The sequence below is a fragment of the Thunnus maccoyii genome, chromosome 3 (genome assembly GCF_910596095.1).
Source record: "Thunnus maccoyii chromosome 3, fThuMac1.1, whole genome shotgun sequence".
Classification (NCBI taxonomy): domain Eukaryota; kingdom Metazoa; phylum Chordata; class Actinopteri; order Scombriformes; family Scombridae; genus Thunnus; species Thunnus maccoyii.
Genome location: NC_056535.1, coordinates 21374774 through 21401323, shown reverse-complemented (window position 1 = coordinate 21401323; position 26550 = coordinate 21374774). Strand labels below are relative to the sequence as shown.

Sequence of the window (26550 nt, the reverse complement as noted above, 5' to 3'; positions counted from 1 at the left end):
AGACAAATACCTGTGCTGTCATTACAAACTAGATAGATAAGACTTGGTTTTATAGTCATAATGAAATATATTTTAAAAAGCAATAGAAACAACTGCTCAGTAGGACACAAAATGTAAAATGAACGAAAAACAGCAAGGCAAAAGGCGAGATAATGAATTGTGAGAAACCTCAAGTAAGAGGAGAAGTTTTCAGGCTAGTGGATTTACTTTCCTATCCAGGCCTCCATGTAGTTTAAAAGCACTTTTGTAGTATAGACAACATTACCAGCAGACTGGCCGGACCTCATTCAATCCCTAAAATCATGACTGACTCTCTGACCTCTGCCTCACTAAACAGGCCTCTCTCAACCTGTAACACTGCTCAACTGGATTAACACACTAATACAGAGGGCTTTACCCCCTGTTTCTTTCCACGTCTCTCACAAACACCGAGACTCAGCCACGACTCCAAAACAAACACAAACACAGTACGTATGCAGCTATACAAGAAACACTCATACACCTACCCAACCCTGGTTCACAAATACACAACACATCATTACACCCCCGCCTTTCTTTCTTGTACACACACAAGCACACACATACAAAAGCCTCCCCCCTCTCTCCTCCCCCTGGCCTCCCCCTCTCAAGCCAGCTCAGTTCTTGTCTTATTGGATAGCCATTGTTTCTAGTTTCACACACTGCAGGCTGAATTCAAACCGAGTCTCCATGCGGTGCTACTGCCACTGTACAGCTGGTGTTGTAGGTTACGACTAACTCAGGCTCATGAAAGCATCTAAAAAGTGAGACGCTTGAAGCTTGTTGCCTATTCCTCAGCTTGTATTGTATTGTGTACAAACGTGTGTCAACATGTAAAAAAGTTTTTGCAGGAAGTACAAGTTGAATTGTTGAAAGCTTTATAAAGTTATGGACTGTGCAGTGTTAGAACTTTTCAGGAAACATGATGAGAGTTGACATCTTTTAACAGAGGGTGTGTGTAAGACGATGGCCGTATGGGAATGTCATTAGAAAATAGGGTAATCTTTAAAAAAAAAAAGTGAGGAGAAAAGACAATTCTGCAGCAGCTTTTAGAAAATAGGGATCTAAACATCATGGTTTGAATCTAAAACAACATCCATTGGCAGTAAGCTTGTGCCAGACTTAAACAGAGAGCCACAGTACACAAAACCTAAATAATTCCATGCAGCTGATCTGTCAAACACAATGACTGAGACTTTGATAATGCAATGAGGCAGCTCATTGAAGCTTTTAACAGCCAAAAAGACTTAATGACTCTCCAAAAACTTTAACTGTCTAAAATGGAGCTGATCTGTCTCAAACTGTCTTTCCCACTTTTGCCCAGACTTTGTTTCACCACAGGAGAGAACCAAGGATGTTTACAACCTTCTACTCTACATTTACAAGGGGCATGCTTATAAAAAATACTCATAAAGTCATCATGAATGACATAAGTGATGATCAAGTAAAGTACACCTTTCCCAACAAAAATCAAAACAATCAGTCTAGTTTATTAGATTATTAGATGAATAGTTTGTTTGGGCTGCTTTTACTTTAACATACACATTTGTCTTCATATTCTCACAAACACCTGATGTAAAATTAACTAATAAAGAGAAACAAGCTCTTTACCACAGTGTCTTTGTTCTCTCTGGGCATGCTGCAAGACTGAGTAAGTATACTAAGGAGATTAATGGTTATACAACAAGTTGGTAAAATTCCACCTCTTTCTTCCATAGGGACAAGTTGTTACACATAACTTATCCTACTGTGGAAATAACCTTTTCTCCTCACTGTTTCCCCGAGCCCGTTTTCTTCACCGTGACTCACACAAGTGTCAAAATTAAGAGCGCCCTGTGAGCATTGATGACTTGCACTGATGTCAGCTATAAGAAAAGGCAGGCTGCGACATTGCCCCTGTTAGAAAAACTACCAACATAATTAAAGATAAACGTTTCTGGAAAAGCATTACTGTCTGTCGACTAAACCTTATTTTACCAATTAATAATTCAACTACTACAGGATGAGCTGGCTTATAAAGTGCTTGTCCTTAAAAAACAAGTACGCAGACTTCAATAACCAGGTTTGAATTGCTCTCAGTAATAACTTCGCTTCATCTCTTGAATAAATGGGTGGACAGTCTATCAGTCCACCCATCTTTCATTTAGTGGTGTGAGTACACACAATCACCTTTCATCTCCAGTGAAGAATTCCTGCTTTCCTGTCATTATCCCCTTACTTCCTGCCTGTCCATTTATTTATCTAATCTATGAGGACAAGGCACTACCAAATCTAGTTAATCTCATGCAGTGTTGTGTGTCTCTCTGAACAGGTCTGAGCTTCTCCAGGGAGTGGGTGTGTCTGGATAACAACACTGCATAGGCCAGGTGGTGATTCATCCTTATGCTTTATTAACACGCTCCAGTGTTGTAACACAAACACTGGCAGAATAAAAGACTGGAAGATGATGGCAGAGAGTGTAAAAAAAAAAAAAAAAAAAAAAGACTGCCTTGCTTCTGCCTCTCTCACCTCTCTTGCTTCCCTCCTTGATTTCAGCCTTTCCAGTTATTTGTTAATCTTACTAAATGATCTGTATGCTTTGTTGAAAATGCATAAAAGTTTTTAAAAGTGGAGTTAAACATGTGAGTGACTACAAGAAACACAATCTTTAAAGTTGGCAGAATGACTTTCACACTGGCAGAGATCAAAGGTCAAATCCTTGATTGCTTTATGGTGCCCTCTGTTGAAATACCATCACACCACTGGCTTTGTTTACATGGTGACATAATGGATTGAAGACGTTTATCCCCTCTTAAATTCGTTGTCTCAACTTTCGTTATCATGGCGGTTACTTAACTGTGAGTTTTACACAGCTCTTGAGGCTGTAAAAGGTTTGATTACATAAATAATATCTACAAACCCCATAGTAGGACAGACAGACCTGTATTTCAAGTTATGATACTATAGATTGATGCTCTACATTTCTTAACTATCTACAAATTAAATTTACTAATCCCAACTTTTAGATTACCTCTTTAAAAATCCCTGCTTCTCATTAGCCAGAAGTTTGGTTTTCTGTGAGGACGTTTACATCATCTCACTAAGCATTCAGAGGCAAAATTACACAGCTGCAACAAGACACCATTGCAGAAGGTTCCTGGGAGTGTTGAGATGAAAAGATCCTCAACATATACTCACAGAAGAGGAAATATCAGGTTGCCACACCGAAACGATGATAACAACAGGTGATTGTGTGTGTGTGTGTGTGTGTGTGTGTGTGTGTGTGTGTGTGTGGCAGATGTTGAAGGTTGTAAACCCTGTCAGATGTTAACAAATCTAAAGTTTTGTTTAAATTTAAATACTGGTCTCGCATCTCACTCGCTGTGGGCATGTTTCATTTTCACCATTATGTCATCTGATGGGGTTTTTTTTCCAGATATGAGACCATTTATACTCAATTTTAACAATTCTTTTAACCCCTGTATACTCAATCTTTATAAAATGAAGAATACGCAGAGAAGGTGGTTCCAGTTATGATACATGCTGTAACCAGCAGGTAATGACAGACACAAGGTAAATGTTTAATGTCATGGGGATAACATAGACCTTTCCTAATTTTACACCTAAATGTACACAACTAAATGATTTTGTTTTTGTTATATCCCTTCCCATCATGTTATACTGTTACTACTGTTTTTAAGTTGAAAAAATTCTTTATATTGAAAGTTTAAGGTTTAAATGAGGATACTGATATTTTCATCTATGAAGTATTTGTACACCATGTGAGAGTTTGATCTGCATTAGTGACACCTCCAAACTATGTCGTATAGAATTACCAATACATGATCAGCGTAAAACAGCTTTCAGCCACGACCATCGCATCCACACATGGTAACCAACTGGAATGTGAACCACGTGGACTGTGATGGTTGAGATGAAGAAGGGGCTGTACAACAAGCATGGAAGACCATTTCTGAACTCAAATATCACACAGTAGTATAGCTGCATCAGGAGCCCGGATCACCTGTTCACTATGATCATTACAGTTTCTCAGTAACGTTATACAAGCTGCAGTGATACAAATGAGATAAGCCAGCTGCGGCCTGTGTAAAATGTTCTCTGAGAGCTAAGACATCTGAGTTGTCCGTGTCATGCTCTTTCTTATTGCCCATCTGCCCTGATTCTCCTCTACTGTCTCAGCAGACTGTCTCACTCTTTTCTCAAAGTAAGCTGCTGTCTATATGCTCTTTTTTGTCTCCTGTTTGAGTTTCCCCCTCTCATGCTGTCTGTACTCCTTGTTCTATTGATTTAACAAAGCTGTTCACTGATAATGCAATATCAGGCCTTGGCAGTCTTTGTTAAATGTCCATCTGAAATCCCTTCTTTGCTCCAAATCTTTTTTTCTTCACTCACTCTCGCTCTAAGTGCTCTCCGTTCCTCCTTCCTCCTCCTTCTCCTCCAGCTTCCAGAGCTTGCCTGCCAAATTTTGTTTACAACATAAACAAAGCAGTCGTGAGACAGACAGCGGCTGCACTCTCACATTCTGTCATTTCAAGGTTGGATATTTATGTTTCTGCAAGAATGCAAAACACTGGAACATAATTCAAATCTGATTGGAAGATGCAAATCTTCTTCTGAGCAGCAGGTTGAAACTCAGACATCTCAGGTGTCACTGATATCATCTGCAGAAAAATAACATCAGTTCAGGGCGTTTTTAAACAGAACATTCACTCTTAAAAAATGAATGTGGATAAAACATGTATCCAGTAAATTGGTTAGCTGCATGGTTTGTCATACACTTGAAAAACAAATTTGGAAGCTTGTCAGTGTCTGTTTTGTTGCTAAAGCATTTCAAAAACACAACACCTGGCAAATCTTTTTCTGGTAATGGAAAATGATCGCTGTTCCCATTAGCCAGTGGGACCTATGACAACATTCTTGCCATGCTAACAATTAGCTGGTAACAAACTGACTCCGGGGGCTTATTATTTATTTGCCAAGACTGCTCCTACGTGGGACAGCAGGCTCTGTGCCACAACCACTCATGTTCTGCATCTGTGCCTGGATTACAGCCTCGGCATGCTCAGATGTCGTCAACACAACCTTATCACTACATGCCGAGGCTCCAAATACAATACATACTTTTCTAAGTGGAGTATGTTCACAGACTATCAGGTATTGCTATGTATCACTCTTCCTGTTTTCTTCTAACAAATTAATATTGTTGAACCAGATACCCTTGAAATGTCCTTGAATATTAAAAAATAAACTAAACTCAAATTGGGGCAAAGAGAAACACAATAAATACATGATGAGTATTGTTTCTTTAAATATATTTATATAAACCCCAAGCAATGTTAAATGCAATAAATAATCTAAACCTGTTGTATTAATATGTTATGCACTGCGCTATCTTTGTGAATACCTGTACATAAGGGATAAATAGCAGTTCAGTGTTTCAGGAGTCATTAATCAAATCAACTCAAAATGTCACTGCAGTAACACTTCTTCTTAGCACTATAAAGGTTAACTTTTTCTTTGTGGGAAACATTGCAATCCTGTTTCATTTCATTCTGAGTAACTATGGCGAGTGCTATCAAAAAGAGAGGAATGTTAAGTATGTGTGGTCAGCACAGCTCTGAGAAAAAGTTCCTAAGACAGCAGAGCTGGTATGGGACTAGCAAGCGTGGCATTTACTGAGAGGGAATCTAGGACGTGGGTTCTTAAACATTTTCAGTCAGGAAGCCAACATTAAGAAAAGTAGCTTTGGCCAGGGCCCCGAATTCTGGCAATCATTCTTTTCAGATGAGGACTGATAAACCTGCACATTTGACCTGTTGAAATTTTGATACACATTTGGAGCTGAAAAGCTCTACCTTGGAAAGGCAGTACCCTTAAAGTGTGTTAAAACTTGGCCTTTTCAATGTGGTGGTTGAAGTTCCTCGCTGGCAGGTGAGTGTATATCGAAGGAGGTGCATGGTTGTCTTTGCTCTCCCCAGGTGGAGCAGTGGAGTTAACAATAAGGGCTGCACTACAGTTTAGCGGGCCTTAACATGTACATCTAAATATAGTATATATAGACTGAACAACTAACAATTGGTGAAAGGAAATAACATCATTTCTATCTTGACCAATCTATGTCAAAAATGAGATTTTTTTTTTCCAAACGGCAACTGTTTTGATATGATGTGACAAAATCATTTTATTGTAAATTTTAATGTTTTAATTAATGTGCAAAACAGAAATGCTTGAGTGTTGAGGAAAACAAGGATCAATTGTATTTAACCTTGTGGCTTGGCACGGTGACCCTCTGACACTTGACCTTTGACCTTGTGACCATGGTGGCCCCTTGCCCCTCTATTCTTAATGGCCGCCCGCTGAACCATGACACTACCAAAGCAATGACGATGACGTAAGTGCCTGTGTGCTTGTATGTGTGTGTGTGTGTGTCAACAGAAAAGTATGCGGAGGGAAGCGTATGTATAGGCACAGAGATGAATGGAGGAATGGAAGACAGCAACAGGTAGACTGAAGGGAGGAAGCTGTCATTCCCCACAACCTGCGTTTAATCTCCCTTTCCTGCGCGGATATCCGCAACCAATCTTGAACATAAAAACATATATTATATGTCTATTTATTACAGCGCTGGATAATGATTAACTACAGTGCAATCTCTGTTAGGTTTACTTTCTTTTACTTTTACTTTTTGATCAAATCAAAGCATTTAGGAGCAGTGACAGGATTCCTAATACCTCAGATGCTGTACATCGATGCCTTTTATGATCGAAAAAAGGAGGTAAAAAGGGGATAAAAGAACGAGAGCACTTGTGTAACGTAAAGTCAGTGTTAAAGTGGGACGAGTGTTACATTGTCTGAACATCACTTGGACCTAGTCATCCATGAGTACTTCACTGTACTGATAAAAGCTTTGCTGATAACCAAGATTTATCTACTTTAGACTCCTTGACCCACACACACACACACACACAGTGATAGGAGGTGATAACTCTAACGGTGTTAACGGTTAGTAGCATCATAGAACCCCATTTATCAATAAGAAAGGTAACAGACACTGACTGTTGAACTGATGAACTGATAGTAAAATAAGCAATAAAACACTGTTGGTGTTTGAGACAATAGAGTACAGTCTTTCAAGTATACACCTCACCTTTTTATTTACTTTTTTTTTTTTTTTTAAATTGTATGTGGACACAAATTTGAGTACGCACACAAAGGCTACTGTATGCACATACAAGCATGCTAGAGTCTGCTCCATAATGTCCCTCGCTGTGTTGTTTATGACTGCTACCATGAACTTTTAAATCATAAATTATGCTAAGTCACTCACTCAGACTCTTACATCAGTGCTTATCTAGACATGCAATCGCAAGACAGGCAAATTAGTTCAGTGGTGGCAACGTGTTGTGTAATGATGGGTTTTTTTGAAAGTCAAATTAAAATCAAATTCATCGGTGATATTCTAGTAAAATACAACCACAACACACACAGATCTGAGGACAGAATACAACAACTATTTGCTTAAAACTAATATTTTCAGTTATTACTTTTCACGCTTGTGGACGTAAAAGATAAAAGATAAAAGATAACAAATGTGTCAAGCTCCTCATTGCAATATCTGATTTTTGGCTTGACAAAAGGCAAATTCATGTTACACAGCCTGGGAAATGAACAAAAATACATCATGCAATGTTATGGCTGAAAACCTTATATTAAAAGTCATATAATTTCTTGTCTCCCTAATGGCTCCATTATGTTGCACTAAATGAACAACAGACACACTTTTTTGATCATAGAAAAGAGTGATCTCACTGCAAAAGGAGACCACTAGCTGCCAACAGGTACATTACATCAAAGCCCACCTTCTTTTTGAGACGAGCTGCCTTAGAAAAAAAGCAAAGTCCATATTATATGTTACAGTTTAAGCTCTCTTAACTTGAGAATGCTTTAAAAAGCCATGCAGGGAAAATAGGTCACAGAGATGGATTATTCTGCTCACCATCTGTATGCTTCCACTATTGTCTAGTTGTTTAACACCTGTGTCATGTTACACACGCTGCATTGAGAAAAATCTGTCAGAAACCTGAACAGGCTGGAGGGCAAACCCACTCCTTGCTGAAGAAGTACCCCCCAAACCACACCCTAAAACCCAACCCCTTCCACCCACAGACATGAATCCTTGGTCAAATAACCTCCTACTTGGACTACTGTTTGCCTCCAGCAAGGTTTAGACAAAGCGTGGTGATGCAAGGTCTCTGATTTCACTTTCGCTGTTGATCTACCGCATTAAAAATCAACAAGCTCTGACTGGTCTTGACTGCTCACTTGCTAGGAGGCCTAACAGGCAGTTTAAAAATGTGCAAAATCTGATTAACCAAACTTGCTGTAGCTCACACTTATACAACATTACTGAGGACACCCAAGTAGAGCTGCAACTAACAATTATTTTTTGATTTATCGAGTAGTCATTTGGTCTATAAAATGGTAAATGTCTTTTCACTGTTTCTCAAAGCCCAAGGTGATGTCCTTAAACGTCCTCTTTTGTTTCGAGCAACAGTCCACAATCCAAAGATAATCAGTTTACTGTCATAGAGGACTAAAAAAGCCAGACTATAATTACATTTGAGAGGCTTGAATCAGAGAATTTGGACCTTTTTTCTTTAAAAAAAATGACTCAAAATGATTAATCAAGTATCAAAATAGTTGGCAATGAATTTTTCTGTCCGTTGACTAATTGATGCAGCTCTACACCCAAGACTAGCACTACAAAATGAGACATACAGTGTTTCTAGGTGTCTGATGTGCTTTAAAATTAGCTTTCATTATCTACTTCATGAACATAAAACTATGTACACACTACAACAATGTCCAAATGTAGGAACCACTTCTGCCTCATTTTAAGCCACGAAAAAACATGTTAGTGTACAAATATATTTTAAATTATATTACCCACCTGCCTAATGCTAAAGGGAGACATCAGCTGACACAAAACTGACCACATTTAATATTAATATAACTGTGTGTCTGGCAAATTTAGACAATGAGGATTAGATATTTACAAGATAATGATTTTTTTCATTATCAATTGATTTGTGGATTACTTTCATGATTAATCGTTTGGTCTGTAAAATGTCAGAAAATGGTAAAAAAAAAAAAAAAAAAAAAAAGTCGTTCACCATTTCCCAAAGCCCAAAATGCAAACTAAAATGTCCCGACCAACAGTCCACCCCACAAAGATATTCAGTTGACTATCAGAGGACTAAAGAAACCAGAAAATATTCACATTTAAGAGGCTGAAACTAAAGAAATTGGGTATTTTTCCTTAAAAAGTGACTCAAAACAGTTAATTGATTATCAAAATAGTTGATGATTCATTTTCTGTCAATTGACTAATCAATATATCGACTAACTATTGCAGTTCTAATACTTACAACCACCCAAGACCAAATATATATACAGGAGGTGGATAAAATAATTAGGAACACCTGACAAAATCACAGAATCCCAATTCTTGCAAGAAAAACTATGATTTAAGCTCAGTGTTGAATCAACTCTACGGTGATTGCAGTTTGTGGTGTCGTCGTGTCAGAATGTAACATACTGGATATAGGGGGCCCTGTTTAATAGACTGTTTCCCTGAGACCAAACTCTCAGCAAGAGCTCGGAAAAGACTGGCGGCATTTGAACAAACCATGGAAACAATAACAATGAAGGGGAGATTCTGTAAGTGTGTGTGTGTGTGTGTGTGTGTGTGTGTGTGTGTGTGTGTGTGTGCGCGTGCGTGTGTGTGTGTCTAAACAAACAAGCAGGATTCGAGTGTATGTGTATCTACAGTATGCGTGTTCAGAAGTAGAGCAGAGGACACTGTACAGATCTCAGCCAACCACCTTCTCTTGGCACCGACTCCTCTTTTGTTGTGGTTCCTGTCAAAAACAAAAGGTCCATATTCCATCTCTTCAGCAGGGCCCTAAACCACCGGCCCTGTTTGGACATCCAAGACCCGACAAGCATAGCCAAAGCCTGCTGAATTCACACTAAAGACACAAGCAAGAAATTACTCAACAAAAATGCTGTATTTTAGAAAACACTGAGCCATAAACAAAAATATTATGAGCTTGGCTGCAGTGGAATCCAGACGGTTTAAGGTTGATTTCAAACGTTGCTTCCAGGAAGGGTGGAGCGCACAGTAAGATGTAGTTCTTCCAAGTATCCACCAAAATTGCTATGGAGGGGTGACGTCAAGTATTAAGCATTTCTCTGTGTCCACCATTAAATATAAAGGCACAGATTACTTCACTGCTGTTTTAGTGAGTGTGTAATTACTGTATATTCAAGGTCGTGAATGTTTGACTTGAGACCTGTGATTAGTGTTGCTTCCAGACAGCTTGTCCTCCAGCCGGAAGGTGGGAGTTCAAGTTCACTGACAGCGAGGATCTGCCCTGCTACAGTGTACATGTGTGTGTGTGAGATATAGAAAGTGAACTGACGAGTATTTCCTTCTTCTGGGATCATTATAGTATCACAACACATCACTAATAGTGGATCTAAATGCATGAACCTCGACTTGCCAGACATCTTCTCTGATCTTCTCTCATTCATATTCTTCACTCCAAACACTTTAATACTCTGAAACTCTTTAAAGTTGCTATAATCAATATTTTTTATATGAACAATAGATTAAATGTGAAAGGGCCTCCCGACTGTACTTTCTGTCAGCTCTACGGAGCTTCTTTCAGCTCATTGTTTGGGATTTACTTCCTGCAACTTTACCCTTTTTGTTCAGCCTCATTGCTTTGCTTCCACAGCATCGTTTGTGGCTGCAGCAGGCAGTCCACCACCTGCCCAGCCCCATACAGCAGGCAGTTAATGTTATAGATTTGTAATTTATTTCTCTACTGTTATACTGTTGTTTTACTGGGTTTACTACTTATGTTTTACCACTGCTATGTCTGTCTACTGTGTGTGTATATACACAACACTTATTGTATGTTGGTCTGTCCCTCTTCTGTTGCTCTACCTGAGGTTTCTCCTTTACTTTCCCCATTAATGAATTTTGGGGGATTTTTTTCTTGTTCTGAATTCATGTTCAAAGTATAAAAGGTTGTATTTAGTACAGATTGTAAAGCCCTCTGAAGCAAATTTGTGATTTTGTACTATGAAAATAAAACTGATTTCACTTGAACCTGAGAGGCAGAGCAGAAATGTAGATCTAAGGTGACAATATATCAAACTTATAACTGTGGGCTAAAGCCTTCTGCTCTGTAAAGATCAACCCATCACAAATTTTATGGTTACAAATTCCAAGTACAGTCATTACAAATTTGCAAGCAGGAAGAAATACTGAAGGTTTCAAAAAAGCGCTCACTCAAGACTAACCACAATTTAACACAGACAGTTTTGGATAATGACTCATATTACAAGAGAATTAATTAATCTGGACCTAGGCCAACAATTCTACTCTGGGATTACTTCAGTATATTTTTTTACTCTTTAGCTAAGCAGCATGACCTCGGACCAATACACTATTCATGTACTGTAATTCTGTTTCCCTGAAGACAGCGTTTGTGTAATTACCTGTGCAATTCATTTCCAACAGAGATGGGTTACCTGCAGGGGGGTGTTTTAAAAAAAAAAAAAAAAAAAAAGAATATTGCTTCTCGTTTCAGGTTCTGAACATTGTGAACAGCCACACCGGCCCTGACAAGTTGTAAAGGCACGCTTGAGCCTCTCCCTGTTCTGTGGCAAGTGCTCTGGTGTCAAGTGCTGCATGGGCGTTACATACAAAGGCTTGTCAAAAATGCAAATAAGCAAGCAGAGGTTACTGACTCAACTGCTTGTTAGCCTGGTCGGCCGACTGACTAATAGCGAGTTTGTCTGGCAGACTAGCTGGTTGGTTGATTAGTTTAGTAGGCTGGTTCGCCTACTTTCTTCTGCACTGTTGTAAAAACAGGTCGAGAGCATTGTCTATGGACAAAGAGGCCATGCACGACCCACAACAAAAAGTGACATCAGCGCCGAGGAAAAAACAAAAACACTGCAGGGGAGCGAGGGAGCAAGGGAGGAGGGCAGGAGAGCTCCCATGCCATTATACTCAGAAGTGCAAGGAAGCTGATATTCAGCTCATTTAAGCCAAAGCATTATGGGAAAAAAGCTGGTGACACGGGAGATGTTACAGTTGAAGCTCTTTCCAAATATTCCCAGTCTCTCAATACACCAATGAACACAAGTGATTATCTAACATTATCGTGTATATATTCCAAGTTAATCAGTTATGATGCAACTTTTTTAGAAAAGATAGTCAACTTTAAATAAGGAATTTGAAGAACTCTCCTCTTTTTAAATCATAGTGATGATTCCTCCACAACATAAACAAATTCACAAGACTGAACAAAACCACTTGCCAGCTTTTCAAAATGCCTCCTCTATGACGGTGAAGTAAGTTTAAGTGCAACACAACCACACAGAGCAGTTATTAAATACATAACAAACGATCTGCTAAGCTGCTGATGAGAAAATAACAAGCCAAACAGTACCAATCAATTATCAGTGGTATCCACTGAATTTTAAGTGTCCTTGTAGATTTCCCCTCAGCTCAGAGGCCGGCTGGCTGTGGAGAGGCCTGCTGAGAAGAATTGGCCATTTCTCCTTAATCTCGGAAGGAATTTTTTTCAGCAACGCCAGAAATCCTCAGAAATGATTAGGAGAGCAGGAAGGAAAAGACGAAGCAGGAGAAGTAAGACAGAGGCACATAGAAGAGAAGGGATGGAAAGAGAGAAGAAGATGGACAAAGAGAAAGAGGACAGTGACACAGGCAGAAAGATACAACCAGGTGCAAAGAGACAGAGAGAGACACCCCACCCTGATTCCAGTGAAAGCAGGTTAACACAAGCAAGCAGCTGGTTAAAAAGCAGTGCTAATGGCGGTTGAGTGCCGTTGGTCTTATTTGCCTGTGTATCTGCAACTGGAAGCTTACACAGCACAAAGACGCCTATTGTGTCATGGCAGAACACAACAACACAGGGCCCGCAGGCTTATAGTTGAACATAAAGTTGCACTTCATCAATATGTAACGCGACACTAATCATACGAATCGTTCATCCACAGTGACACCTTTCAACAGCACGAGAGTCCAGACAAGAACTTAGTCCGACACACAACAAACACAAGAGGAAGTGGAAGTCTGTTAAAACTTACTTTCTTCTTCATTCGCATGAACAAATGATGCTGCTCTTGACAGAACATCCAGTGGTGTCTCCATGCTTGGATGCCTGCGGGACAGAGGGGAGGGCACTGTGTTGAAAATGTATAGTACAAACTGACAACTCTTTGGCTTTGTAGTGGCAGTTTACACACAAATGTGTGAGAGATGACAAGTCATTACAAGCTCCAGGTATTAAAAAAAACAAACACTGGCTTAAGATCTCACAGGCCTCTAATGACATCATTTGAAATCACTGGTGTATTATTTGAGAACTTTCTATATCAGTGCAAGTGCGATACCTGAGTTTCTGTACAGATACACAAATAAGACTTTTTTTGTAATAGCACAGTTAGAAGAATAAAAATATGTTTATTAATATTTTGCTACAGAACCATTTTCTTCTTTTGACAAAGCATGCCAAATTTCTCTGTTGTTGTTGTTTTAAGCAGCTGCATAAGTAGAATACAGTCTTCCCTGATTTAGATATGTAATGCAAATATCAGATATGACATAACGATAAGTATACAAAACTAAGAATGTGACCAAGCTTTCAGTGCCAACTTTCACTACTACTGACACATTTCAGTGAGTAATCAGAAGGTATTGAGGTCTGATAACTAATCACCTTCTGATATTTTTGATATGCTGCGGTTGAGATGGAAAGTACATTTACTTAAATACTGTACTTACATACAATTTTGAGTTATTTGTACTTTTTACTTCACTATATGTATTTAACAGCTGTAGATTACTTTCCAGATAAGGACTTTGTGTACAAAATATATGATCGGCTTATAAGATATGATGCAACTACCCAACAGTATGTAAAGTAGGGCTTGACAATAAACCAAATTTATTGGATTATGGACATTATGAATGTCTCTCTGACCTAAATTTACTCTCACCGCAGCAGTCTGAATCCCATATAGTTACTCTGAGAACTACTAATGACATGTAAGTCAAAGGTCAACCAGTACAGAAGTCAAGAACTATGTTAACTGTTGCAGACAAACATATAAAAAGTAAACAAGAACAAGAAAGCGATTGTCATGTACTGATGTCTTTACCATTGTCATTATCAAGATGTGAGCTGAACTCTCATTTGACATTCAGTAACAGCTACTGGATAGATTGCGTTCCTGTGAGCAATTTTCTATTCAGTTGGACGAATCAACAGACATCGCCAGTGTGGCTCAGTTGATTGTTTTGGTTTTCTTTCCATGGGAGGAAACATTTTGGAGGACTTTGTGTTCTGCAAGGAGGTGCCTGGGAGGACAATGGGTGAGTATAAATGCTGTCAAGTTGAGTCCAAATGTAATTTGAGTAAAATTACCCTCTGTTTCAAACTATGTAAGCGGTATTAACATGATTCAAATTGAAACATGTTTTTGTTAATCACTACGAAACAGGTCTGAAGTGTTTGGGTTGAGAAGTTTTAGAATACATACAGTTCCAGTGGCATCTAAGAGTACAAATGGTAATAAGCATATTCTCAATGGGTGTTATGATTATGAGGGGGTCCTTGGAAAAATGTATCCCATGTAAGGGGTCCCTGGCCCCAAAAAGCTTGAGAACCCCTGTGTTAAGTAGTTGAGAAAGTAGCTCCACTGTGACAAGCCACAGCATTAAACTGCTGCTTACATATGAATGCATCAGTAACAATAGTATAAACAATATTATAAATTATATAATATATGATATAATATATGACTTTGCTAGGGGCCACTCTGCATAATGAGTACTTTTACTTAACTGATACCAAGGCGACTGTAGGTACATATTGTTGATAATACTTCCTTTTAATGCAAGACTTCTACTTGTATTGGAGTATTTTTATATTTTATTGATACTTTTACTTGACCCTTTTTAAAAAAAAAAAAAAAAAAAAAAAGTGATAAATACGTATTTCATTACTGTCTTTGTGTTTGTTTTATTATTTCTGACCTTCTTATGATATTTGAACACAATTATTGGGATTTTTGCTCCACAGTGTCGAGCCTTCAGTCTGCTATGAGAGGTATTTGTGGATAAAAAGGCTGCAGCGCGCTTCTCTTCCCTCTTTCTGCATTCCTAAGATACCTTTCCCTCATTTCTGCAGGAAAATGGCGTTTTGAGCAAGATAGTCATTAAGACCTATCCCTGCAGCTTCAAACTAATTACCTCCTCATCCACAACACTATCTACGTGGTGCGCGCAAAGAAACACGACAAACTTTTTTCTAATGAGAGCGACTCGGACAAAAATAATGTCGGTGGCAAGTGCGTCTACGTTTATTCTCACCAGCAGTCCTGAGTGCTTCCTTATCAGAGAGAACAAGGAAGGTCCACACACAAATATTATATCTTTAACAAAGCTGGCAACACGGAAGAAATGTATCGCTGCTTGGTTTTGTGATTAGGTTTCAAATCCCTGGAGGACAGCATGTTGCTTTCTTTACATGGGAAAGTTTGGGAACCCGCCAGTGTTAAGTTAGCCTGCCTGCCACTTCATATCGTCAATGAAACTTCAACTATCACCCTCTTGTAACAACTGCCTGGCAGTATTTCAGCTCTGTTTTAAGCTCATTCTCCACACAGTCTTCATTAACACGTTGAATACTTCACAAAAAGCTGACTGAATATGTCCCGTACGACTCCAATAAAGAGCGCACTCTCATCCTACAACCTCCGAAACAATGTCACAACTTCATGTTTAGCAGCACATTTACATACCTCCTTCAAGCGCCACTTTGGTATCTTCCAGTATTATAACGTCCACACGCAAAAATAAATAAATAAATTTAAAAAAAAAAAAAAAAAAAACACAGCACGCGCGCACACAAAAAGAGTATATATCCCACAGAAATAGAAAGCAAAAGCCGCGGTTAAACGCTCCTGTACGAGAGAAGACAATAGTAGCAGAGCTGTTGGTTGTAAACGAGGAAGAGGAGGAGGAGGTGGAGGAGGAGGAGGAGGAGGAGGAGGGAGGAGGAGGCAGGAATGCCTGGAATGATGGAATTCAGTTCCTAGCAGGTGGTGAAAGTGAAGCGCGCTGATTGGTGGAGCCGTGAAACAGTGATATCAGCATATATTATTATGATAATGACCCCATTGCATCACATCCTCTGAAGGTCAGGCTGCTGTCACCGTGTTTATGACTCATATGAAGAGAACTCCTTCCCCGTGACAACAACCGTGTCACTGCCTTTGAGCAAGGCAGTTAACCCTTTAAATGCTCAGTGACCAGCAGCCAGTAGTGAAAGAAGTAATCAGATGTTTGACTTAAGTAAAGTAGTAATATTTCAAGGTACAAATACCTTAAAGTCCTGCACTCAAATTTTACTTAAGTACAAGAGGTTTTTTAAAGTTCCAAAAGTAAATGCCATGGTGAGAGTAACTAAGTACATTTTTGAGGTATTTGTCCTTTATTTGAGTTTAACATTGCTTTACAGATTTAGGTTGTTAATATAGAATATAACCAACAAATAAATAATGATGCATTATTATAGATTAAACTACCCAGCAGTATCTAAAGTATAGAAGAAATAAAATCAAGTAAAACAAAAGTAGAAATTGGCCCCACTTTTACCAGATGTAATATCAAAGTGTATAAAATGCATAATTGTCATCAAATAATATAATTATTTGCAAATGGTCCATTCTGTATGAATACTTTTACTTTTGGTACTTCATTTTTTTGTTTCTGTGCTTTTATTGAAGGTACAATTTTAAATGCAGAACTTTTACTTGTAACAGTATTTCTACAGTGATGTTTGTACTGAGTAAAAGTACCACTGAGCAAAAGTACTCATAATGCTGGTTGAATGAACTCTGTTACTGTTACATGATGCTTTACTGTGTATGCAGCCTTTTATGTTGTAGCTGGCTGAAGCTAATTTTTGCTACTTTATGTACTGTTGGTAGTTTAAGCTACAAGAATATGTCAAATTTATATGATCATCTTTAACCTGTAAAGTACAGCTGTCAGATAAATGCAGAGGCCAAAGACTAAAGTTGCATAAAATGGAAATATTCAAGTTGAGCACAAGCACCTCCAAACTGGTCTGGGGCTCCAGTGCAGGTGCCTGATTATGTTTTCTAAAGTGTTAAAGTTATTTAAAAAAAAAAGGTTCTTTAACATTTTCTGTAGATCGATAGTAGTCAGTATATATTTATGATGCTCCTTTTGGTCTATGTATTGTGTTTTATGTATTGTGCTTGTCTACTGTAAATAGTTATAGTTATATACAATATGTAATGTTAAAAAAAACATACTTTATCACAGCAGATATTTTGACTCATCATAGCAAAAGGGAAAAGCACAGGTGTAACTGACATAAATGATGGCTGTTCTCCATTTCGGTGTACAGAGAAGCCAAAACAGCGAGCTAGCATGCAGAATACCGAAGCCCGAAAACTGACACCTCTATGAAATGCAGCAGTTAATTAATGTCATTAGTCACACCTGTGCTTTTCTTGCTATGAGTAATAATGTTTGGAATAAAAAGGCTTGCTGTATGATGATCATTTTTGATTCAATTTTACTGTACACAAACCTGTATTTCTTGTATTGTAATCAAATAACGTCCCCCACACAGAGTAATACTCAAGAATAATCTACTGTCAGTAATCTGAATGAGTCTCTCACTTCAATCTGTCGCAATAACATTTGCATTGATCCCCCTCGGTGGGCTCTTAGCTAAGTTTACCGAGCAGCAGAAATCAAAACAGAGGAGAGAACCTCATTTTTATTATGTGATCATAATGTCAGTTATATCTTGTCATACTGGCTAGTGATTATATTAGTTACATTGATAAAGTTGGCTAATCCTAATGACCAAAAATGGAAATACAAGGAAAAAAATTAGAAGTCTAATGGAAAGAAAGGGGAAGTAAAAGATGCAAAGAGACAAATCAGCATCCTTTTGTATTCTGATTAAGTTCTTCTCAATTTGTAAAAAAAGAGGCAAGTTGCCAAAAAAAAAAAAAAAAATCACATTAGCAAAAGCAGTGAGCAGACATGGAAGAAATGTTTGAGTTGCACCTTCCAAGGGTCAGGATGTCCTGAAATAGACTAGAGGAGGATTTTCCTTTAATTATGGACTCTGTGGATTTAAATCATGTAAAAAAAATTAAAAAAAATCACACAGCTGAAGACAGGAGTCATTCCTGTTATATCAAAAAGTTTATTAAACCCATTTCTTGTCACTATCTTAGTTATCAACAAGTGCTTTTGAGGAACCAATCAATGCGTTTTTACATTGAAGGACTACAGTCATAACATGATCAGATCATAACGATAACGGGCAGTGGAGAGGTAACAGTTTCTGTTAACAATTAGGAACATTTTTATTTTGATAACGGATAAGATAAAACCCTCCAAAAAAGCTTCTCAAATACGTGTGACCCTATTTTAAGTTCATGAATACTGACAGAAACACAGCGTAGCCATCAAAACTCTGTGAAACATGAAAACATTGAGATCTTTGGCAAGGTAGGGAGAATATGTAACCTCTAATGACAAAATGTTCCCCACAGAAATATTCTCAATTTCTGTATTATTTCATCATGTTAGCAGTCAATAATCATCAGTCATTTAGTTAGCGCCATTTACACAGAAAATGCCCAAATATAACACATGCATGATCCACATGACCCCCAAGTAATTTCTTCCTTAAACACACTGATTTTGTGCAGTTTTTACTCCACTGGCTCTCGACGTAGCCAATTCAGCAGTAGCACACTGGCCACTGTAGTCATCCAGAAAGGTCCAATCTGTAGTAAATGTCAGCCATAATTTAGTCAAAGTCGTGAAATGTCAACCATTTTTTTAAACTTTTGTTTTTTTTTTAAATTTCATGGGTAAAGGGCAGTTGAACAGATGGATTCACATTATTCACACGTCCAAATACCTGGTCAGTGATCACATTCATAGGAGTGATACAACCAGACATTAGTGTGTGATTGTTTGAGCTACAGTTCTTACAGGTTAGAAACCAAAAGATGGACGCCGATTGTCCGGCTAACAGTTACAAAGACAGACGGGATCAGGACATCTGTGAAACAGACGGCTTCCTCCTCCAGCCCTTCCACATCTTCAACAGTTTCTTGGAGCTGTACGACACTGTCTTCCACATGCCTGGGAACGACAAGAACACAAACCATCAACAACCATGTTAAAAACACTTTTCAGTGACTGATTTTAAGAATAAACTTTACAAATGTCCTGCCCTGCCATTTCTTGAAAGGCTTTATAGCGTCGTCCATTTTTCTAATCAAAGCTAAGAACCACAGAATGCTTAAGGGCCATACTGAGACACCAGAAACAGAGCGTGACTATGAATAATTTAGGATTTTGTAAAAAACCAAACAAAGGAATGCTTACCAGCTGTAGCGATGCCTTTGATACTCTGCGTTATACTGGAGGATTTCACAATAGAAGAGACACCTGAAGAGAAACAAAAACATACTCAAACATGCAATTATACAATAATTAATATGTCTTCACTCTGCAATATAGTTTTACGAGTGCACCTTCTGGGAAGAGGGTGTATCTACTCTCAAGAGAAAAAACTACCAGCTACGTATTTGCTTACTCGTACAATATAAAAGTGACATATATCCATCCATCAGTCTATTATAGCTGAATGAGTCTAATCCCAGTAAAATTACATTAAACTGCGACACAATCTAGCTGCCCTTGCAAATAACAGTGATCGGACAAACAAGGATGTTACAACGTGATTCTGTATCTGATAAATTTGATGGTATGATGTATTTCAGTATTGTGTTCCACCAACTGAAGGATACACTGGCTGGTCTAGGTCTGAAACCAAGAGTGTTGATGGGATGATATGTTTAGTTTATTACTCATTTTGTTATCCTATTGACAATATACTGGCTTTGTTAGTATTCATAACATAAGTCTACCCTATCTCATATTCACCACACACGATATCTGCCTTGATCTATACATCTAACGCGCACTGCATCTCAGATCTCATTAAGTGAATTTTAATGAAACATCTGGGAGGGATTACGTTTTCTATCTATCTATCTCCCTCCTCCCTCTCTCTGTTTTTGCTTTTCATACTGTGCCTCATCTCCAGAGATCATATTCTGCGGTAGGTTGTCTTTTCTCATTTTTTCTCTCTAAATCTTTTCCTCTTTCCTACATCACTCCAGTCATTCTTTACCTTGTTGTACAACAGCTCCACAGTCTGGGTCCTGAGCCACCTGCAGCAGGATCTCCTCCACGTCTCGGTTCTTCCCCGGAGGGTCAACCAGCTTTGTGATCCTTTGCTGCAGGGTCCGAGGCAATGCCATCAGCTGGATGAACTGGCCCTCTGGGCTTTTGTCTACCTGCAGGAAAAACAAACAAGAATAAATGAACAGACAAACATACGGGAGAGTGCGCAGCTGTGGCTCAATACCAGCAGCTGCACCGACTATCACATCCACAGGTCTCATCCATGTTATCAAACACACAGGAGAAGTAAATAACACAATGATATTTCTGTCACCCGTCAAATTAGCATGTGCTTGTATTGAACTATCTCATCTTCTGACGCACAGTATACCATCTGTAATTTCAAGTCTTTAAAATTATCTGTTGAATGGTGTAAGCCCAGCAGGAATCTCTGCAATATTAAATTCTTTCAAACCAACCCAGATCCTGTGTCTCAATGTAGTCTTGCCCTAGGGCCCTAATTAATAAAAACAGACCAATGTTCATGTCATGTCATGAAATCTAATAACCCAATTTGGGTTCACACCCATACTGTATTAAGAAACAGAGCTTTAGAGCACACTAGGAAGTATAAGAGTGTGTCTATAGTGGATTATCTTTCTCTTAGTGAAAATATACTTAATTTGAGTAATAAAGCATTTGTCCTCAACTGTTTTCAAAGCTCTTAAGTCACAAAACTGCCCTTTTTCAAGCTTTTTTTCAGTATTTCAAGTGAAATGTTTAACTACAATTTGTGGTCTGTAGCACTACACTTGAGATCAGAGTGGGTAGGACTATACTGAAAAAACACCAATAACAGCCTTGCAATGGTGAAAATGCCTGATGAAAATGTTTAGCTAAAAACCAGTAAAGCTGGAAAAGATTGAGTCAACTGCACATCAGTCTGGAGCTGGAGTTGTTGCTTGTTTGACTTCTCCCACACTGTCTAATGACGTACAAGTGTATTCCCCTAATGTAGAGCTCATAGCACACAATTCCCAAAGTATTGTTCATTGCAAAAGGTGTCACACTCATAAACATATGACACCAACAATAGATACCCAGTGCATAGCACTAAGCCTCCCGCCACCAGCACCTACTGAACAGGTTATTTCAGGAGAGTGTGATGTCTCAGGAGGTAAGTATTTTGTTTGGTGCAGTATAGCAGGGAGTGGTAGTGACAGTCAAATAACAAAAAACAAGAGGGAAACCTTACACCAAAGAAAATGTTGTGTTTAAACACATATACTCCATATATATTGCACTCACATTTTTCATGTTGTTCTCATGGATGTTGTATGTAAAGCAGGTAAAAGAGCAGAGTGCCAACTTAGTCACACCCCATTTAAAGTTTTCTACCAAGGTAGAGAGTACACGCTGTACTATTCAGGTCCAAGCGGTGTCACAGTTAGCTTGAAACCTTATTTGCCTTTGTGTCTTAAGGCAAGACACATTAATATTAATATTAATATTTCAAAGGCGGTACTGCTGAGAAGTTTCACCCACAATTATGGAAAACAGCGTCTTTTTGGCAATATGTCTATTTTGATTGTTATGTAAGGTTTTTTCTGGTATTGTATTATAAATTAGACAAAGCAGTATGTAATGAAAAAGGCCAATTTGGTTTATAAGAATTTGAATGATGTGTTGTAAACATGGAGCCACTGACAGAACATGAAATCCACAAACTGTGCTTCTGAGGAATTCAATTATGGGTTTTTTCACCTATTGGATTTTTGACAGTTTACTCCATTTTGGGCCATGCATAATGAAACATGAGTGATGTGGTTAAAAAAGGCAAAACTGTAGATGAAGCACAAAAATTTGAGCTATCTAGTGAGATAATAAAATAAGTTTTACGTATGTTTTTTGTGTCTCTTTGCCACGTTTTACCTCTAATTTTCCTTGTTGAGGTTTGTAGACCACTTGTGGGCAGTCCCTCAGGATGTTACTATACAGAATCCGGAAGTGCTGAATGTTGTCTTTGACGATATTGGCCACCTTGGATTTATCCTCTCCAATCACCATCCTAAAATCGCCTTGAGAGGCACAGACAAAATGTTTTTCCATTAACGGACATCGACGCAGAGGAGTCAAGCAGCTAAAAACAAGGCTGCAGAGGTGCTGTGCAGCAATGAAAAACTAATTTCATTATCGATTATTCTTTTTGATTGATCAATGAATCATTTAAATTAGAGCCAAGAGCCCAAAATGAGATTGTCAAAATATTCATGAAAGCAGTAAATCCTAACATAAAAGAAACTAGAACCAGCAAGTATTTGTCATTTTTCTTGATAAATTATTTAAACAATGAATCAGTTATCAGTTAAAAAAATGCTTGTGTTATTAATAGACCTGCATGCATCTTATAAATCTGTATAGTACATGTTTCATTTTACTTAAGTTTTATGTAGTTGTGCGGTTCAGTTACCAGCATAAGAAAGACCAGCTATCTGCAGGAAAAGGTCTTCCTCAGTGAAGCTCTCTGGCAGCATGAGGAAGGAGGCCGTCACAGCACTCTTCAGGTTGGCCACCAGAGCAGCACGGAGCTTTAAGTTCTCGTTCTGCACGAGCATTCTCACCTGTATGGGAACACATACACATGCATGCACGCACAAAAGCATGAATACATGTGTCAGAAAAGCCTGAGGAGATTTTATTGAACAGATTAGTTAATTATTTTGGTCAAAAACATTGCCCTGAACTTTTTTTTGAAACACACCTTTTCATTGTTTCAGCATATTTAAAATAACTTAGTTAAAAGCTGGGTAAACATTTGAAGGGTTTTACAATAAATAAATAGTTTGTGACATAAATAATTGCACAATAAATAATCGTTTTTTTATACAGCTTTATTTTTCTGACTGATTCAGTAACAAATTGATGATGATACTGACTGGTTTATGAAGGCGGCCAGCAACATACATGGTCTTCCAGTGCATCAGGTCTTCAATCAGAGACTCTGTACTTATCACACCATATTTGATTGTCTGAGAAGAAGAAGAAGAGAAGGTGATAGAAGATATATGGTTAAGACATTCTCGCCATACAAAAAAACATTCAAACAAGCTTAGATTACATTTGAAGAGAAAGCCATGTTTGCTTTGCCATTATAAATTATATTAATATGGATCCAGAAAAAAAGGGAGTGACTGTTCACAGTTTTTATTTTCCTTTTTCTTGTGAGAAGTAGACAAAGCTTAAGCAACTGACTGCTTAAAAGTCACATCAGGAGATTTCAGTGCCAAGAACATTAAGTCACTCCCTTTAATAGCGCGTTCATTTTTTTTTTTTGTGCAGCTGTTTCTTGTTTTGAAGCACATTTCCCTTAATGTTCGTGTTTTCACTTTTGTATGTCTTTTAGCAATTTCAGACTTGAAGCACGTTTTTCTTGATGTTTTTGTATGTGTTTTAGTATTTGAATTCTCCCCCCCCCCCCCCAACATGTAGCATTTTTAGATTTGTAATCACCCTTATGGGAGACTACCATCATCTCTTATAACTTACAAACACAATATGGTTTGGTCAGTGGACTGTTGTATCTCCATGAGACATAAATATGCATGTGAGAGTCTAGTGATTTACCCTCCCATCCACAGGCACCAGTGTGTTGTAGTATATCGCAGCCCCGTGTTCATTTTGTATGGAGCTGATCATCCTGGGCCCCAGCAGCTTGAGGATGGAGTAGTGTTTGCGGTTCTGCAGCAGATTCATGGTGTGCCACGTCACTGGGTCGTCCACCGCAAACACAAAGTCCAGCATGTTCTTCTAAATATATTAAAGAGAAGCACAGCAGGGAATATCATTGTATATTGTGATTGTGTATATTATGATCATGCCATGTTATTATTTAACAACATTCTTTTGTCCAAATTAATTAAACTGAGCAAACAGCAATTAAAAAATATCAAAAAGAGTTATTTAAGTACGACACTGAACTTAGCTTCTGATTCGCAGCTTCTGATTCGGGGTTACGAAAAAAGTTAAGGGAAACATAAATAATGATATTTAGCAGCTGATTCTTTGTTTTTCAAAAGCCTTAATGCTGTTTAAACCCCCTTCCAGATTTGTGAAACCTTTATTTTGCTCATGAAAATTGAAAAACTGCGATTTTACTGATATTTTTCCTTTCAGACCACATTAGACGAGGTCCAGATCAAAAGCCACTATACTTAAATTCGCCAAATCTGGACTAGATTAACAAGGAGACACCAGAGACTTATTAAAACACAATTTCAGATTTGTGAAACCTTTATTTTTCTTATGAAAAATGAATAAACGGCAATTTTACTGCTTCCCCCCCTCCATGGGGACCACTTTAAACCAGGTCCAAATCAAAGAACACTATAGCTACTTAGAACTGTCATATTTAATAATAATAATAATAATAATAATAATAATAATAATAAACAATCTATTCCAGATTTTTTTCTGTTTTCATAAGCAAAATAAAGGTTTCACAAATCTGAAAGTGGGTTTAAATTGCAGTAAGGCTTTTGCTAAGATGTCTAACACTTTTACATAAGTGTAACTGGTGAAAAAACAGAGAATCAGCCACTAAATATCATTATAAATGTTTCCCTTAACTTCAGTGTCATTATTTAAGTTTATATTACAAATGTGTGAAGAGTTTTGTCTGATGAAATGCATAACAGTGGAGCACATAGTTCACGCATTTGAAACATTTCTGAATATTGAGATACAAAGTTTGTTTTTGTTTTTTCATATTCATATAGGAAAAATATTCATAATAATATAGTGATATAGATTTTAAACACATTTCCCCACCCCTGTATCTACTAATACTGATCCTACCCAAGAACATGTTTCACTATTTGTGTGCAAGGCTAAAAACCTATAAACCCCTGTAACAATGTCTGTTACAAATAAAAGACAAAGTATAACTTAGGACAAGGAGCAGGGAAGTTGTCTCCTTTTAGTGTGACTGTTTTAACTCACACATGTATATTAAGGTTAAATTATAATGTCACTGTGAGTAGCGTTAACTTGTGGTGTGAGTTAGGAAGCTGTCAGGACAGGTGTCACTTACGTCCATTTGACCTTGGCTGGTACCGTGTTGTTTGAAAACACCAGATCCATAGGCAAAAGCTAAGCTGATATCCTGGGGGAACTGTGACAAAATCCTCCTGTAAAGCACGCCGGTGTTGTGCAAAGCCGGTAGAGTCATTTTAAACTAGCTACGATAGCTTCCCCAGCAGTAACACAAGCTAGTTATCGACAAGACAGACAACTAATAAACATGTAAAACGAAACTCCGGGCGAGTAAAGTAACAGAAACATTTCAGACTGAAGGACACAATGCCACCAAACGCAACCACAACCACAACCACTGGTCTGTATTAAAATTATGTTTTTTTATCGTTTAATTACTTCCATCTGGCCAGTTCAGGTCAGCTGTGTAGCTGACAGTTAGTGTCGACTAAAATGTGCGTCACGGATTCTGCTGCCTGCCGCCTGGTGGCTCACGGGAAATGTAGTCGGTAAACAACCTTGAGCCGTTAAAAAGCCAAGACAATGATTATAGTGTGAGTTATTTTGCACCCAACGACATTTATGGTCGAATACTAACGTGAAATGTAAATTTGGCGACAAATTACTGTATTTTAATAGGCCTGCTTGAGGGGGAAATGGAGAGAAATCTGACCAGGTATTATTTTAGCCGGCAGATGGCAGTTTTCTATCATGTTTAGCAGGTGGCAGTGAGGTAAAACCAAGTAGTATGGATGGTTGTGAGTAAACCCAGAAAAGAGGCTACCTGCAGCTGCAATAACAGCCTGTGTCTGATGTGTTATGCAGCGCCAAACTCCTAACAAAAAACTCCCATGTATATGAATATATACTATAATAAATATATACTATACTATAATATAATATATATAATATATAAATTTGCTTCACTCTGAGAATCATGATGTATGTTTTCTTTATTTATTTTGTCTGAATGTGTTTATTTTTCAGAAATGAATGATAATTGTGACAGTATTAAATATATTTGATATATTTTGCTTGCATTTTCTGTCTGTCTTTTTTTTAAAAAAAAACAAAGTTTACTAGCTGCATGTGAACTGCTAACCTGAGGAATCTTAAAAGCCTTTTAAGTGTGTGAA

General features: G+C 38.0%; 2 protein-coding genes across 2 annotated transcripts in view; both read right to left on the bottom strand.

Moving 5' to 3' along the window:
- vgll4b (vestigial-like family member 4b) overlaps window positions 1-16133 on the bottom strand; it is a 43879-nt gene extending 27746 nt beyond the window's left edge. Inside the window, exons 1-2 of the mRNA XM_042406731.1 lie at window positions 15928-16133; window positions 13210-13283 (exon numbers count right to left, since the gene is read on the bottom strand). Of these exons, the coding sequence (XP_042262665.1) occupies window positions 13210-13273 (64 nt within the window). The 5' untranslated portion in view covers window positions 13274-13283; window positions 15928-16133. The remainder of the gene's footprint in view (window positions 1-13209; window positions 13284-15927) is intronic.
- Window positions 16134-18364: 2231 nt separating this feature from the next.
- Window positions 18365-25875, bottom strand: tamm41 (TAM41 mitochondrial translocator assembly and maintenance homolog). Its single transcript, XM_042406322.1, has 8 exons — window positions 25473-25875; window positions 24008-24190; window positions 23320-23412; window positions 22854-23004; window positions 22316-22461; window positions 20391-20556; window positions 19580-19642; window positions 18365-19333 (listed from the first exon to the last, which is right to left on the bottom strand). Exons 1-8 carry the CDS (start codon window positions 25608-25610, stop codon window positions 19242-19244), a joined length of 1032 nt encoding a protein of 343 aa, XP_042262256.1. The 5' UTR covers window positions 25611-25875; the 3' UTR covers window positions 18365-19241.
- Between the last annotated feature and the right edge of the window lie 675 nt (window positions 25876-26550).